At 43.3% G+C, this 17,789-nt stretch overlaps 1 protein-coding gene across 2 annotated transcripts in view; it reads right to left on the bottom strand.

Annotated features, from left to right (window-relative positions):
- LOC148016043 (uncharacterized) overlaps window positions 1-17,789 on the bottom strand; it is a 99,333-nt gene that overhangs the window by 43,727 nt on the left and 37,817 nt on the right. For both annotated transcript variants that reach the window (XM_087664460.1, XM_087664459.1), the window contains exon 4: window positions 6,563-6,650. In XM_087664460.1, coding sequence (XP_087520586.1) covers window positions 6,563-6,650 — 88 coding nt within the window. The remainder of the gene's footprint in view (window positions 1-6,562; window positions 6,651-17,789) is intronic.

Below are 17,789 nucleotides of genomic sequence, written 5' to 3'. Positions count from 1 at the left end.
ATTGCACTTCTACTACAGTCGATCTTCAAAAGGTGCACTTTATTACAAAGAAGGATGAAAATTCCCCGAGCATCTAATTTTAAAAATACATGCCCAAGTTTGGATAAGTAAAGTGAGAATTAAAGGTTGGTCATCCTGGAAGGCATGCCAAAAACCTTGCAAACGTATAGTTTCAGAGCCTAGGTGCAAACCATACCATATGCATACCAACTCATAGTGACTTCCTAAGCATCCCTTCTTTGTCATCTTAGCTTATTAATTGTGAGGGGAGGAGGAGATGTTGTTGACGATCCATTAGTGACCTCTGCATTTTCTTGAACCACTGGACTTGCTAGACTAACCTTTGTGCCTAAGACATAACCCCACAATTGCTTTACAACCAGTACATGCTTCATCATATATGCCCACATCAAATAGCTAGTTCCATCCAATTTATCAAAGTCCCCAAACATGTTTTGAGATGCCATTGCTTGTTGTATATTGCTGGTAATTTTAACCAACTGCTCTCCAGAGTACAATTCTACATGCAGCACAAAAGAAAAGGAAGGAGGAACTCCATAAAAGTAACAGCTCAAATCATGATGTCGGAGCTAGATGTCGAAGAGGATGCTGAGAATTTAAAGCAAAGTTCATTCCAATGTCCCTGAATATTGGCATAGGATGATGAATTGAGCCTCAATGTCTATGAATTCATGCAAATCTCAAATGAGCCCAAAATTTTTGTGAGGACATTTCATAAAAATTTGTAGCCAAAAAGTTAAAACCCCAAATTTCTATGAAGAAATTTCAAGAAAATTTGCACAACCATGAATCCCCAAAATTTTTCAGTGAAATTTATGGTTTTTGACAGAAAGCCCCAAATGTTTTGAAGAGATTGGAGCAAAATTTGATGTCTAAGATGAAACAGTTGAATCTATGTTTAGAAGGAGATTGTCATTGCACACGAACAAGTCCTCGAAGAGAAGTCCAGTCATAGTAGCCCGAGGTGTTGGGCAAGTCTGGAAGCAACAAGAGCAGGTTGACGTTGTAGACATGGAGGACAGGAGAAAATGTGCTGTCCACAGGAACCTGACAGCTAGGAAATACACAAGCAGGTTCTGACATGCAAACAGAGGGGAAACGTGTCATCAATAAGAATGCAGCAACCCAGCGACATGCAAGCAAGTCATGACACACAACCAGGGGAAGTATGAACTGCACAACGGCAACTTGACTGGCAACACATGCAGGCAAAACTAGTGACTTGACAGGCAGCAACTGCACGCAGAACTGGAAATGACTACAACACAACTGATGTGGTGTGCCATGTAGGCAGAAATAGCTTTAGTACATGCCAGCAGTAGGCATGCATCCTAGTGAACCGAAAGTAGCAGGAGCAAGTAATTGTCAGTAGATGAACACATGCATTTGTCAAAACAACAAGAAGTAAAGAAGGATGGAGCGGAGCTCGAAGTTCAATGGCATCATTTAAGGGCAGCAACTATGAACTAGGAGGAAGCTTTGGCACCACTATTAGGTCAATGCTCAATTGCATGCACGCGCACACACTCGTATTGAACAATGAATGACGAGAGAGGAAGAGATTGCTAGAAGGTCACATCCCCTAATGTGAGAATAATAGAATGACAGTAGAATCCCTAAGGAAATTTATTTCTGCCCTTCTGTGAATGGTTGATTGACTGCAGCCCACTACCAACAAGAGCCCCACATGGAGTCACTTGCCCTTTGGTATTTCTTTTCATACTATTGCAAAATATTGTTGTACATCCAAGAGAAAGGCAGGATCCAAGAGAATGTGTTGGGTCTCACCACAAACTCAAGGAATACATCCCAAAGTTCCCAAATTTCTCTTTTGACCAAGCACAATCTCTTACTGTTGCAAATGACCAGCAGCAATTATCATTCAAAATGCCCCTTGATTCCACAACAAAGAATATTCTCTAGTTGCATGCATACCAACCCTCCTATAGACCTCCAAACTCACTAAATCTATTGTCCACTACTGCATTTACATCCACAACATTCACTGAACATTGTGCATACATGCAATCTTCTAACACAACCATGAAATCCCTAAACCTTACTGGTTTCAGGCTTAAAATCAGCAACTCCCAATCAGCAACACTTTAGGTTCAATTTCAAGGCTTAAATCTTCAATTTTTGTCGCCAAATTCAGCATGCATCTAACATAGATGAGGGAGAATGAGCAAAAGAGAGAGAGTTATTCCAGCCACCATGTTCAGCAATTGCTAGCCACAATAAATGCTCTTGATGCTGCCACCAACAGCCATTAATGGGCAAGAAAGAATCGCCTACAGTTAAAATGTCCTGAAATCAGGTTGCCCTGTAGAAACCAGACGTGGCCTTGCTGTTTTGATAACTCAGCTGCTCTCTCTCTCAGGTGACGACTGAAATTCTCCACCCTCAAATCTGCCCCAAAAAACCCACAATGGCCTCGCACAGCCTTGCATGGCTCCCAAGTTTAGCTAACTGCCAACGTCAAACCTACCCGTGGAAACTCAACCTCTAGACTTAATTTCCAACCAATAATAATTCAATTAAACGAAAATACATGACCCTGCCCAAGTTCTGCCACCGTCCAACCTCAATTTCAAATCCTAACCATTTTGAAATCTCACAACCAGCAACAATGTACCTTCCATGTTTACTCCTCCCTAGCAGTGTCCCATACTACCCAATTCAAGATGAAAGCAAACCTATTAAGCGTGGACCATCACAATCCTAGCGAATAGTGGTTTTGTACGTGCTGTGGGATCTTGAAGCAAAAAGTAGGTTAATGCTCTAATACAAATGAAAAATCCCCCTAGGATCCAACATGTGCACAAGACAACACAAGCCATACCCATGTATATATAATTATATATAATATGTATTATATATAGAAATCATAAGGGAATGGTCATCAAACTAACCTCCCAAACAAAGCGGCAAATGGGCTCTACCTCAAGCTTATGTCCAAGAGAGGAGATCACATAATGAATGTGCACAATGGACCTTGAGTCCTATAAATAGGTCTCAAACTATTGTAGCCCTAAAGAACCTTTAGTGGATTAGCACTAAGTCACTAGTGGGCCTTGAGTCCTATAAATAGGACTCAAACCATTGCAACCCTAAATTCTCTCTAATGGATTAGGACTAAGTCACTTATGACCCAAGGCTGCAACCAATGCCGCAAGCACCCATCCTTGATGTTCAAAAATGTAACGCTCTAGGCAATAAGATGCAAAGTTTGCTAGTTGAAACACAACCTCGGCGCTCGTGCATAGTAGGGAGGGAGAGGAGAGGGAAAAGATTAAAACATTTGCTGACAGTCCAACCACACCAGCAAAACACAACTTATTGAGTCAAAAATACAAACTGCAACACATCCAAATGATCTTGATAACAAGGCAACAGCATTGAGTAGCTAGCAATGTCAATGGAGGGTCGGCAATGGCCTCCAAGGACTACTGATGTGAGCAAACAATGGTTGGACAGCAAGGGTAACATCTTTATGCAACAAGGAAGCACCTCCTCAAGCTAGGCAACAGCTCCTCTAGATGGCATATGGGCTAGAGTGCAAGGTGATGGCTGTAGACCAAGTAAAAAGTAAAAATAATGATAATGAACAAGATGGAATAGAATGCCCACAATATGTCTTTTTATAGGGTGAGGTCAATTCATGTTTTCAAACATTGAAAGAGTTGGTCGTGCCTGCACCATTGTTGCAGATCATTGATCTGAATAAACCTTATGAGGTTTATATGGATGCCGGTGATAAAGCCACACCTGCCACCTTATGCTAAGAAAGCCGACCCATTCTGTTTGAAAGTTGTAAGCTTACCCATACCTAGACACAATATACACTCAAGAAAAGGTATTGTTGGTGGTCATCCATACCCTTAAATGTTGCCATCATTATTTTTATGGTGCCTGATTCATTATTTGCAGTGTCCATCATTTGCTAAAATTCCTCTGCAATCAACTTGATCATTGTGACTATAAGCCAAGTTTGACTTTGAGATTAGTTACTGTAAGGACACACCAATAAGGTTACCAACACCCATACTACATGGTTGAATTCTGAAGGTGAATGCCTTGTCCTTCACAAAAATATCAACTTATTTCTATCTTTCTCTAAAGAGGGTTGTTAATCGAATCCTCACTTACGTAGAATTGGCAATTAGTGAACAATGGAACTCATTGCCTAGAAAGCTTTGGTGGTCCAAATGTTGAGCAAACAAAGTCATCACAAGCATTAGTGCATTAACACATAATTTGGGCCTTCATTAACAGCCCCAAAGTCACTTTATTTGTATTTATGACTTCTATTTCACATGGTAGAACAAATGCACCAAAATCCCCTATAAATAAGGCATTTTCTGGGTATTCATTCAATTACCACAGTCACTCCCATTCCCACTCTTGCTCTTCATTCAGATCAAATCACCCCTTCATCAGCCTCTCATCCTCTCAATGCTTCCCACACACCCCTTCCGAAGGACATCACCAATTCAGGGAAGATCTTTGCAGTGTTGTCCATCTGTCCACAAGGTCTTCCTGGGAAGGCTACTAGATTCAGTAGCCTTTCATCTTCTTGCAGGTGCCCACACTGCTTCCAGAGGACATCACTGGTTTGTGGAGGGTCTCCAAAGTGCTGCCCATCTGTGCAAAAGGTCTTCATCGGCAAGTGATCAGATTCAGAGGACTCTGAATTCATATGACCTTCATCATCTCCGATCTGCCCAGCTATCTATGACCTCTGCCCACACAGGCAACCCAATTCAGCCCACCTTTACAGCTGCATTTTGAATCATATAGTCCGTGCAGCTGTCCAGCATCATCTGCTTGCTGTCATCTCCATTCACATACCTGTGCCTTACCTTTTGAAGGTCTTCATCAGCAGACAGTTTCATTCCTTGCTGCATTTTACAGCTCCACAGACCTCCAATCAGCTGTTGCCATCCTACAGTCTGTAGGACTCCATTCTATCATCATTGTACATGATTCATCGTTTCCATTCTCTAGTGCAGACAAATATGCCTTATGAGAAGCTTTGCAAACTCTCCTTGCACATCTACATGTTTTGCGATGCTTGGATTATGCTGTTGTGCTGGAAAAACAACACATAAAGCTAGATGATAAGGCTAGCAAGTGCATGAAATTCCTCATATATCTGATGCAGCTATGTTTAGACTGAAAAAGCCATGCAAACAACCACTGTTTTACACTGGAAAGAGTACACTCTCTGACAAGTCTGTTAAGGCATCAAAGAGTATCAATGATGCTACAGAAACCTTGTGGTCACCTGCAAGCACAGTAATGAGAGATGAAGCTGAATCTGCTGCTAGTATCCAGAAAATGCAGCTTTGAGACCTGGTTAGCAGCAAAGGAAACTGGAAGGGTGTCTGGAACAGGGTTACCGGATCTGGATTAAAACACAAGATTGGCTGACCTAAGGATTGGCACAAACAGTGGGAAGGTTGATGGCAGCAAAACCACAGCTTTCCAGCTGTTGTCTTAGCCGAGTTACAGATCAAGGGAGGCTTTCCAGCTGTAGATTGGTTGGGGGGTGGGTTCGCGGCTCTGGTCATTCTTAGCATTGTGACCAATCAAGGCCGCTATCATGGTAGAGAGAGACGGTTACAATTTGCTATGACCTTCTAGAAGTGAGAATAAATCGTACACATGTGGACTGGGCCACAAAGCCCCATTGATTCAAAGAATAAAAGCAAAACATTAAAAGCGGTAACATTAAAAGAAAAATGAAACATTCAAAATGACTAAACCAAAACATTAAAAGGATAGAAACAATAACATTAAAAACAACTAATACAGGACATTAAAAGGATAGAAACAATTGTGGCTAAAAACAACTGATACGAAACATTGAAACAAAATACAAAAAATGTTAAACGATAATCCTAAGTTAGCCACATTTATTTTGTTTTATTTTCTTAAACAGTTTGTGCAGAACGGGTGAACTGGAAACGTTTCCCCAAGCTGGAACACAACATGGCAGTGTTTCCCTGAAGGGGAAACATTTCGGACAGGGAAACACATTTCAGGCCCATCTCCTTACGTTTCAGTGTTTCAGGTCCACCCAAGAGGCGTTTGGGGGCATTTCCCGCCTCAATGATCAGGACATTGTAAGTGGCTATAATTGTATTAAAAAATCAGGTTATCTAGCAAAATAAATATTGGTCGCAAAAAATTGAAATGCCTGAAAATTACATAAGACCCCTGATAGAAAAATAGGGGAAAGGTGACATACCACCCCAACCCCCCGGGGGTCCTCTCCAACTAACTTCCTCCTCTCCCTCTCTCACTCTGTGCCCAACCCCCTGTCCTCTCAGCCTGCCCTCACCTTCCCTCCCTTTCCAGTTCCCTCCCTCCTCTGTAAAGCTGGGTCAATTTCAACAAACAAGACTGAAAAGTGTGCCTCTAAAAGCATACAACCTCAATAATGTCTAAGCAAACTGCAAAAGAACATAGATTAGCAAGGCAAGTTCCTGAAAAGATGATTGAGCAGTTTTAAGGAGGTTAAACCACCTTCACCAACCTCCACATTTTTGAGCTTCTGCAATAACATGTAATGACAAAGTTGTCTTGCCACTAGCTTCAGGTCCATAGATTTCCACAATACGACCCTGAGAACCACAATTAAAGAGGTAACCCATGAGTCAAAATGAACATTTAGCTCATTAATATTCATCTACACACTTATGTGCTTCCTTATAACTATATTTAGAACAAAAAGGGCCAAAAGAGCAACCAGAAAAAGGAAGAGGCTAAATGTATTGTCATTAAAGGCTACCGAAAACAAATCCGCTACAAGGGAGGTGTTTCAAGTTGACTACAAGCCCATAATTTCCTCAATATGACCGTCAAGAACAATTTCTAAAAAGCTAAATGATTATACAAATGAACATATAGCTCATGAATGTATATATGATTAATAGATGTCCTTATGTGCTTCCGTGTAACCATGCTTAAAACACAAATGGCCAAAATGTGAGCCAGCAAATAACAAAGGCCAACTATATCTGAGATAACTTCGATTCTCTAGAAAAGTCAGCTCCATGCACAAGCCAGATGTTTCAAGGTCCTACATAATGTTCAAGCCAATTTGCATAAATACATTTTTAGGGCCCACTTTTTGCACAGAGCTATTTGGCATCCAAATGTCTTTGCAGTCCCTCCAGTAAATAGGCTAAGTACAATGTCATCTATGATCTGCCTATCCTGCAACTGGTCCCCAAGTCACTAATGCTGTCTTTAACATCAGAAACCTTATTTGTGTACAGTCCAAACAGCATTGGTGATAGAGGATCACCCTATTTCATTACAATAATGCTTTGTATAATAGCAAACAGCAAACCCAGACCTTGCACCCTACCTAGCATCGGTATGCAATCTCCTTTGCCACTGTCCGTGTATAGATGACATAACATAGGTCATTGGCATGACACACATTTCATTCACATGCACTAGGCAAAACAAAAAACTAAGGTTTTAAACCTTTGAAAGGCACCAAAAACATTTAAGAGTTAGTAATTTTGCATATTCAGTGCTTACATTGAGTTTGGCTCAATAAAGCGCCCCCCTCCCTCGCCGTGAATATGGTAGGGTTTGCACTGAGGAAACACAACATGTACAACCAAGACTAAAACACAAAGACTTAGACAAAGACAAGTAAAACTCAAACCCTAAAGGCAAAATGCAAACCCAAAACTCAAAACTCAAACACAGAGACAAACACAAAGAGAAGAAACTCAAAAGTGAATGAATGCTGTAAATGAATGTAAAAGTATACAGCCATCATGAACTTGGATGTCAATCCCAACTCCACGATTTGAATCTGCCAGACATGCGTCAAGGACATCTCTCTCTCTAACCTGTGCACCTATATACCTATATAGATGAGCCTCACATGTCTCATCTCACCACCCTCTTACACTCTCTCTTTGGCATTGGAGAGTTGTGAGGGACAACCACATCACCTGTACTAGAAAGTAAAAGGAGCTACAACCTACCAAGCCCTTCCCGAAATCCCAAGAAGATGGCCCTTTCCATGCCTCGACCTTGGCCTTGGCCAAAGGATCCAAGTCAAAGTCTAAGGAAGAGAATGACTCAACAAAGGAGTCCGGATATTGCTTCTTCTTCTTCTCCTTCTTCTTCCTCGAAGCCGCTGACTCTTTGAAATCCTTGCACAAATGTCCCTTCTTACCAAAGTGATAAACACTGGGTCTTCAACTTGTTCTTTTTGCCACCCCTCTCTGAAGCTGTAAAAGCCTCACTAGAACGACCAAATTGCAATGTAAGCCTCCCCTGTCACCACAAAGATGTCTCATGCTTAAGCAACATCAACAACATCTATAGAAAACTAACAAGCATCGATGACATCTGAGCCCACAAAGCCTCGGTCACTCCATCAAACTCCAAAGGGAGCTTGTAAAGCACAATCCCCGCAAGATGAGCCTCTGAAAGGGCAGACTACACATGTCAAAGTTGGTCCTATACTTGTGTGATATGAGGTAATCCTTCAGCTCGAACTTCATATGCTAGAGCTATCCATAAAGAGTGATGCCACGCATAGGCAAAGGAGTCTCATACAACATCTAAAGCTTCGCCCAAATTGCTAGAGAAGTACTTTACGAGGTGACCATCAAAAGGACCTGTTTAGAGATGCAATGAAGAAGAGTTGCAGAATATGCACGAGCATCATCAATATCCCATGTAAGCATGGCTTCTTCATAGTTGCCCTCATCAAAATCAGCTATAAGAGGAGCAGGATACTCAAGATGCTTACAAGCTCCAAACACAACGTACCATAACCGCTTCTGCACAAACCATGCTTTCATAACATCACTCCATGTTAGGTAATCAAGGCCATGTAATTTATCAATGGAACAAGGGGGAGCCATCTAGAGAGGATAGGAAGAGCAAATAAAGGAAATGAGAGAAGAGAGAGAGTACAATGACACCAACAGCATAGATTGCACAAAACAAAGTTCAGATGCAGCATATACAAGCTGATCACAAAACACAATGCTGAAATCACAAGAATTGGCAAAAAAACCAGCCAGAAGGTGTTGCCCACAACTATTCCAGCAGCAAAGACTGAAAATGCAGGTATGTTGAGCACTTGCCAGCACTTTAGGAGCCGCCTAGAGCAGCATGTGTAAGGCAAACTCAAAATGCAGCTGTAGGAGTACAAGGCACAGGCTGGCAATGCATTAAATGCAACAAACGCAGATCTGTTGGGCTGAAAACAGCATGATTTCCAGCAGCAGGAGGTCATCTGATCAGCAAAGAGCAATGGAAGACCTGAAATCAGCGGAAAACAGCAGTACCATGTGTAGATCCCAAAATCTGATACCATGTCAAAAGTGGATATAGCAATGGAAGCATATGCCATAAATAGATGCTGTAATAGACTACCGTACACAAGGACAAAAGAGAATAACACTCCAAAGAAGAGAACTCAAAAGAATGCTCGGGAAATGAAATCCATATACCAAACATGAGAATGTCAAGTACAACAGTGAGTCCACTGGCTGCATAGGCAATGACATCGGCTCCCTCTCTCCAACAAAACCTAAAGGTGATAATTGATTGACTGAGGAGGGAGCCCAAAATATAAAGGACAAAAATATGCCAATAAATGGCAGCAGGTCGATCAGCATTTAATGCTGGTTGGCCAGCATAAAATTCCCAAATAAACATCATAAATGCCACAATAAAATACCTAAAATGCCTAGAAATGTTGGGCATGAACTAGACTCACACATGCACTAATCAAACTGCCAACAGCCACATCCACCTCAATGAGATAACCCAAATGTCTAGTACTCATCCCTTTGCAATCTCTTTTTTTTTCATAAAGAATAATTATATGAATTATTGAAGAAGTACAAGAGTCACAAATAGACTAAAAAGACAGAAAAGGAACAAAAAAAACTGCCATGCGCCATGAGGCTAAATCATCCTGGAGGAGAATACTTGCATGTTGTACAAGATCAAGCTATCAGTGAAGGAGATCTCTTAGTCAAGCAATATGACTTTGCAGCCTCCTTGAGATATGATGGCTTCAAGGCACACTCCTCAACAATACAATAGCTCCAAGACATCGAGATCCTACATAGAGGTAGCTTACAGATTTCTTCGCAAGGGAGACCCAAGAGGTTTCAGCACAATCATAGGCTCAATCGTTTACACATATGCAAGCAATAGTGATGGATCGAGTTGTCTAGCTTGGCCGATTCAAACATCCTAGGCCCCAACACAAGCATTGGCGATACTTCCATAGGCGGATACATGAGATTATTGCTCGGGCTAGAGCTAGGCCCTCTACACCTCCATGAAATTGTATCAACTAGAGCTCTCTGTTTGTTATCTAGATTTCTCCTTCCTTATAGGTTATAGCTTTTTAGAATATTCATTACATTTTCATTTACTCTTCTTTTCAAAAATTGTACCAACATACAAATGATTGTAACTCATGTTCTCACAGGTCATTTCAGCCTTTTGTTGACGTTAATCTCTCTCTCTCTCTCTCTCTCTCAACCTTCATAAGTGTCCTAGATCGAGTTCTATATTTTACACATAGCCTTAGTTAGTTTTCTTCTTATTTGCTTTGTGCTACATGTTTTGCTCAATCAGCTGTAACATCGTACATATGATTGTAACTCATGGTCTCATAGGTCATTTTGGCATGTTAAAAACGTTAATCTCTCTCTCTCTCTCTCTCTCTCTCTCTCTCTCTCTCTCTCTCTCTATATATATATATATATATATATATATATATATATATATATATATATATATATATATATATATGTTAGCAGTCATGTTTGTCATACCTTGTCATCTCCTGCTTGTGAGCCTTAGTCTGAGTCAGACGAGGACATTAGGAGCTCTGACATGTCTGTCATGTGTTATGATGGGGGAGGCTAGTCACTCTTGATTGGCTGTCTTAGGATGTGTATTTCTTTTTGGCCTCTTTTAGTGGGCAGCCACTGGCTGCCCGGCCACTTTTTGGTCACTGTTGTGGGGCGCCCATTTTAGGGCACTTTAAGGGTTTGCGCCCATTTTAGGGTTAGGGTTGGGGTTTGTCCGTTGCCTATTTATTGGCAGCCCCCCTCCCCACTTGGTCAGTTGTCTTCTTGCAGATTCCGACAGTCCTTCTCCCCCGTGGTGGTGCTGCCATCATCATCAGCCTGATCTGGTGCCCTCACTGACGCTGTGGGCTGCGTGCAGGGACTGATCAGTCCATTTCAGTGTATTCAGCATTCATTTCAGTCAGTGCAGATTTCTCTTCCTTATTTTCTGCTTTCTCTCTCTCTCTCCCTCCGTGTTCGCATTTCGTCTTCCGTTGCGCACTCTCACATGGTATCATCGCCAAACTGAGAGCACGCAGGTCTTCATCGACTGGAGAGAGACCACACCTATCATCTGTTGCTGCCCCCCTTCTCTCCAACAGCCAGGCGGCCCCTCCAGGTGGTCTGAATATTTGCGTTTGCTGCATAGGTGGTCTGAATATTTGCGTTTGCTGCATCAGCCCCTTCCAGAGGCTGCCACATCATCAACCAGCCCTGTCTCCTTGCGTTTTCAGCTGGGCGGCCTTCTTTTCAACTGGGCGACTCCACTACAGGCTGCGTTTTGCATCCATGCTGGTCGTCTACCCTCCTGGCGGCTCATCTCCAGCTGGCGCTTCTCTTCTTGGCTGCGTTTTGGTGCCTGGCAACTTTCCCTCCGGATTTTGTGCCCTACACAGCTGCGTTTTCACCTCCTGGTGATAGGCGACCTGATTTCCAGGAGTTTGGTGGTTCTTCTGGTGGTTGGTGACCCTTCTGGTGGTCATTCTTCGGCATCGGCACAGTTTTCTTTGGTGTTTGGTATTTTGCAGATTGGAAGATGTCTTATCATCAGTTTACAGGTTTTGATGATTCAGATGATGAGCTTTTGTCTCGACATTCATCTGAACGGAGGCGTGATTTCTATCGCGAGGATCGTCATACGGAGTCTATTCCTCGTTCCCATCCCCCTTCTATTCATGTATCTCGGCGATCCCCTTCCAGTGGACCGAAGATGCAGCCTTTGGTACCCCCTGTACAGGTACCCGTACTTCCTCAGCTGCCCAAAGAGGACCGGTTGGATGGCTCCAACTTTTCTCTATGGTCCTGCAAGGTGGAGTGTATCTTGGACTCCTTCGATCTTTGGGAGCTTGTTTCTGTTCCTATTCCCCGGCCTATGGTGGATCCCGCAGATGGGACATCTATGGATCGTGCAGCCTTATGGGATCGGCTCAATTCTAGAGCCCGATCTTTCCTCTTTCTGAGTTTGCAGGATTCTGTCCTTGTTCATGTTCACAGGTTGAAGACTGCAGCGGACGTGTGGCAGAAGCTAGCGTCTCTCTATCAGCAGAAGACGTTTGCCCACCGGATATCTCTCGAAAAGAAGTTGCGGATGCTCGCTATTGATGATAGTCCTTCCATGAAGGACCACATCAACAGATTACAGGATATGAGGGATGAGCTTGCATTCCTCGGTCGGACGATATCTTCTGAAGACATGGCTATGATTCTTTTGACTCAGCTGCCATCGCCTCGGTTTGATGTCTTCTACACCAGCCTTCTTACATCGAGGACCCGTGAGAAGCTTCTATGGGAGGAGCTATCCCCGCTTGTCTTGGAGCATGACGAGCGACTCAGAGAGGTCAGTGCTAGTGGGTCCGACTCCACTAGAGCCTTTGTTGCCGGTTCGGGAGGACAGAAGAAGAAGGAGAAGTCAAAGGCTAAGCAGAAGGACAGTTCTTCAGGCTCTGACTCAGATTCAGAGAGACCGAAGTGCCCACACTGTGGGAAAGGGACACATCCCGAGGAGAAATGCTGGAAGAAGTACCCTCACCTTCGTCCGGGAGCGAAGGGTGGATCTACAACGGAGCCTTCTTCTACCTCTACACCAGCTATTACCCATGAGTCAATGTTCCTTCATATCCATGCTTTGGAGGAGGATCCTTCTTCCATGGCTGCAGTGTCTTCTGCGCAGCCTTGGTTAGTGGACAGTGGTGCTTCGCGTCATATGACTCCCCAAGGTGATTTGTTACAGGATCTCCGTCCATCAGAGGGTTCAGTCACTGTTGGTGACCTTTTATCGGTGCCTATTAGTGGTGTTGGAACATTGCCTTTGTTTACAGACCGACCTACGAGCTTCCTTTCACAAGCCCTACATGTTCCGGACTTGGGCCTTCCCCTCCTCTCAGTTTATGGCCTTACGAGGCTTGACACACGAGTGATCTTCACCGAGCATGCCGTTGTTATTGAGGATTCTCTTACGGGAGCTGTCTTATCTACAGGTTGGCCGGAGAGCGGGCTTTACAAGCTCCATTCCCCTTCTTTGATGTAGGGTCCTCCGAGGCAGTCTATTGCTACACCCGTTCCCGCTTGTGCACCTTCTATTCCACAGGTTCCTTCCCATCCCCCACCTTCTCCTCCGGTGGTTCCCTCGTACCCCCCATCCCTTTCAGAGGGGGACGATCTCGGTGATGCGGCTGTGGATTCCCTGGCCCCTAGTGTTTTAGAGGGGGCTTTCCAAGATCGTGAGGAGCTCCTTCAGCAGCGGCAGTCTACATCAACGGACTTCATCGACATTGGCATTCCTCTTGCCACCCCAGGATCTATTTCTTCTTTGGCCTTCAGCCACATCCAGGATCTGAGAGGGGGTGTTAGCAGTCATGTTTGTCATGCCTTGTCATCTCCTGCTTGTGAGCCTCAGTCTGAGTCAGACGAGGACATTAGGAGCTCTGACATGTCTGTCATGTGTTATGATGGGGGAGGCTAGTCACTCTTGATTGGTTGTCTTAGGATATGTATTTCTTTTTGGCCTCTTTTAGTGGGCAGCCATTGGCTGCCCGGCCACTTTTTAGTCACTGTTGTGGGGCACCCATTTTAGGGCACTTTTAGGGTTTGCGCCCATTTTAGGGTTTCCGCCCATTTTAGGGTTAGGGTTAGGGTTTGTCCGTTGCCTATTTATTGGCAGCCCCCCTCCCCACTTGGTCAGTTGTCTTCTTGCAGATTCCGACAGTCCTTCTCCCCCGTGGTGGTGCTGCCATCATCATCAGCCTGATCTGGTGCCCTCACTGACGCTGTGGGCTGCGTGCAGGGACTGATCAGTCCATTTCAGTGTATTCAGCATTCATTTCAGTCAGTGCAGATTTCTCTTCCTTATTTTCTGCTTTCTCTCTCTCTCTCCCTCCGTGTTCGCATTTTCTCTTCCGTTGCGCACTCTCACTATATATATATATATATATATATATATAATGCGTATAGTGGGGTGGGTAATGAAAGGCACCCCCAAGAAGATGTAAAAGCACCTACGACAAAAATAAGTACTAATCAAGTGTCATCGATGGATTCATAGCATATGGATGCGATGAAAGTGTAGAGATCGGGAGGCATGAAGATCGAGACGGTCAGTGTTCGTTACGTGCAGCGAGACAGAGAGTGAGAGAGAGCAAAGTAGAGAGCGTGCACGATTAGTGGGTACAATGACGAGTGTACTTCTTTAGGTTTTTTAGATAGATATATATGTGTAAGTACAAGAGCTAAGGGTGTGTTCACACCCGAGCACATTAAAAGGCACAAGGGCCTTTATTCCCAACAACCTCCCGCCTAAAGGCAATGTGCCTTAAGAGGAGAAAAGAATCAGCTAGGTCTAGGTATGTACAAAGCTGAAATACATATATCTATCCAACTCCCATCATCTATCGGCAATGAGCAAACTGCTCTACTAGAAGACCTTTCGTGAGAAGGTCTGCAGGATTATCATCTGTATGCACTTTGACAAGCTCAATGCTCTTGCTGTCAAGTACATCTCTAATGAAGTGGTACTTCACTTGTATGTGCTTGGTCTTCGCATAAAAGATGGGATTCCATGCTAGCATAATAGCACTCTGACTGCCACAATGGAGAACAGGTAACTCTGTAATGCCAAGCTCTCCCACTAAACGTAAAAGCCATAAAGCCTCCATACATGCCTCAATGGCAGCCACATACTCTGCCTCTGTAGTAGACAATGCAATACACTTTTGTAGCCTGGAGATCCAAGAGACTGCTCCTCTTGTGAAAGTAAACACATACCAAGAAGTGGACTTTCTGCAATCCGCATGACCAGCATAGTCTGCATCCATAAAGCCAACGACAGATATCTTCTGCTTTCCAAAGCAGATGCACAACTCCTTTGTGCCTTTGAGGAATCTCATAATACCTTTCAATGCTTCCCAATGCTTTTTGCCAGGGTTTGCCATGTATCTGCTAGCTACTCCCACTGTAAAGACAATGTCAAGACGTGTAGCAACCATAGCATACATTAAACTGCCAACAGCTGAAGCATATGGTATCTTGGCCATTTCAATATTCTCATCATCAGATATAGGGCTGTCCTTTACACTGAGTTTTACATATGGAGGCAACAGAACCCCAATTGTTTTCCCCCCCTCCATATTGAAACGCTGCAAAACCTTGGAGATATACTCCTACTGAGATAGATAAAGTAATCCTTTCGATCTATCTCTCAGTATTCGCATGCCAAGTGCATCACCAAGATCCTTCATGTCAAAGCTGCCATGAAGACTTTGCTTCAGTGAGTCCAAGGCATGAGTATCCCTGCCAACAATCAGCATGTCATCTACATACAGAACCAAGATAATCACGCTACCATCTGTTGCCTTCTTAGTGTACAAGCAGTGATCCACTTGACTTCTATGGAAACCTTGAGATTGCATAAATGTATCAAATTTATGATACCATTCTCTGGGTGCTTGTTTCACCCACACAAACTCCGTTTGAGTTTACATACTATCTTTTCTTTCCCTTTTTCAACAAACCCTTCAAGCTGCTGCATATATATGTCCATGCAGATCACCATGTAAGAATGCAGTCTTTACATCCATCTGTATGAGCTCCATATCTTCAGCTGCAAAGCAAGCCTAAAATAGTTCTCAAGGTAGTTATCTTGACTACAGAAGAGAAGATCTCATCAAAGTCAATTCCATGTTTCTGCTTGTACCCCTTCGCAACCAATCTTGCTTTGTACTTTGGTGAGGAACCAGAAGTGACCTTCATCTTGTAAATCCATTTGCATAGAAGTGTTTTCTGCCCTTTAAGCAAAGTGTTGGATGTCCAAATTACATGGAATTGAATCTGCATGTACATAAAATGCCCAAACAGCGCACAAATTTTGCCCTAACTGCAAAAGCCCCAAATTGCGCGGGGTCCATTGTGCATCAATGTCGAGAAATTGGGTAAATTTCAGCCCAATTTTGCATGTACATGAAAAGCCCCAAATGTTGGAGACAAAATGTCGCAAATTCCTGTAATTTCTGAGACAAATTGTCTTGCATCACAATCCCCAAATCTGGGAAAAGCCCCAAATTTTCGGGCCAAGATTGCACAGATTTCAATGAAATTGTCTCATCCAAGAAAAAATCTCACTTGCATTTGAGAATCCCTTTAAAAAAAATCTGAGACATGTGTATTCAATGTCTGCAATTTTTGGTCCAGAGAGCACTGCAATGTGTGTCAGGCACCAAATTTGGGAAAACCCCCAAATTTCAAGACACAGATTTGCACTCTATGCTTGTAACACTCGATAAAGGAAAGGGGACAAAGGAGTTTCAAGAAAAAGATTTGATTTTTTTTTTAAATGTGTCAGGGTCCGTTGACCCGCTCGACCGTGACACGTCTGTCTTCAACGCCGTGCAGCTCACCTCCAGTCCCGTCAGTCGTCCATACGGCCCGACGTCAGTTGCAATCACCGTTTGTCAGCAAAGCCTAGTCGCCCGTCAGTTGATGCACCAATCGACTGCCTCACGCATGTGTTGGAAACGATAGGGACGCAACTTGAGCAAGAGTGAATGAGTGAGGGTGACTGCTTGAGAGAGTGTGAGTAGAGTAAAATACGAGATGATAAGAGTGTACCAACAATGTGTTGGTACACAAAGAATAAAATGTATTTATACTTAGGGCACGTAAAGGGTGCTTTCACATGTACAATGTGCGTGTACTATATACGGAGGTTACCGGACCTTTATATCCCAACAACCTCCCACTTAGAGGTCCGATATGAACCTCTAGCTAACCAACTCCCACTAGTCGAATGCAATGCCCATGCTGAGCTTTGCTTAGACTTTTAGTGAGAACATCTGCAGGGTTATCTTGTGTTTTAATCTTGGTCAATGTGATTTGAACATCTTCCAGAATCTGTCTGACGAAGTGATATCGCACATCTATATGCTTTGTGCGTGAATGATACATGGCATTCTTAGCCAGATACACAACACTCTGGCTATCACATCCCAAAACTGCAATACCCATAGACATGCTGAGATCATCTGCCAATCTACTCAACCATATAGCTTCCTTAGAAGCTTCAGTGGCTGATATGTATTCAGCTTCAGTGGTACTCAATGTAACAATGTTCTGCAACCTGGAACAACAAGAAACAGCCCCACCAGCAACTGTAAAGACAAACCCGCTAGTGGACCTATGAGTGTCCAAGTCACCTACCATGTCTACATCACAATAACCTTACAAGCTAAGTGCACCCTGCCCATAAAAAATACTTTTTCTTTGTGTACCCTTAAGGTATCGAAGAATACACTTAAAAGCCTCCCAATGTGCTTTGCTAGGATTTGACATAAACCTGCTAACAACTCCCACTACATGAGCAATATCTGGACAAGTAGCAACCATAGCATACATAAGAGAGCCACAAGCTGATGCATA

The sequence above is a fragment of the Lygodium microphyllum genome, chromosome 23 (genome assembly GCF_053477565.2).
Source record: "Lygodium microphyllum isolate KBCC chromosome 23, Lygodium_microphyllum_v1.1.10, whole genome shotgun sequence".
In the NCBI taxonomy this organism is placed as follows: Eukaryota; Viridiplantae; Streptophyta; class Polypodiopsida; order Schizaeales; family Lygodiaceae; genus Lygodium; species Lygodium microphyllum.
The sequence above is the reverse complement of the archived record's forward strand: the minus strand, read 5'-3'. Positions and strand labels throughout refer to the sequence as shown.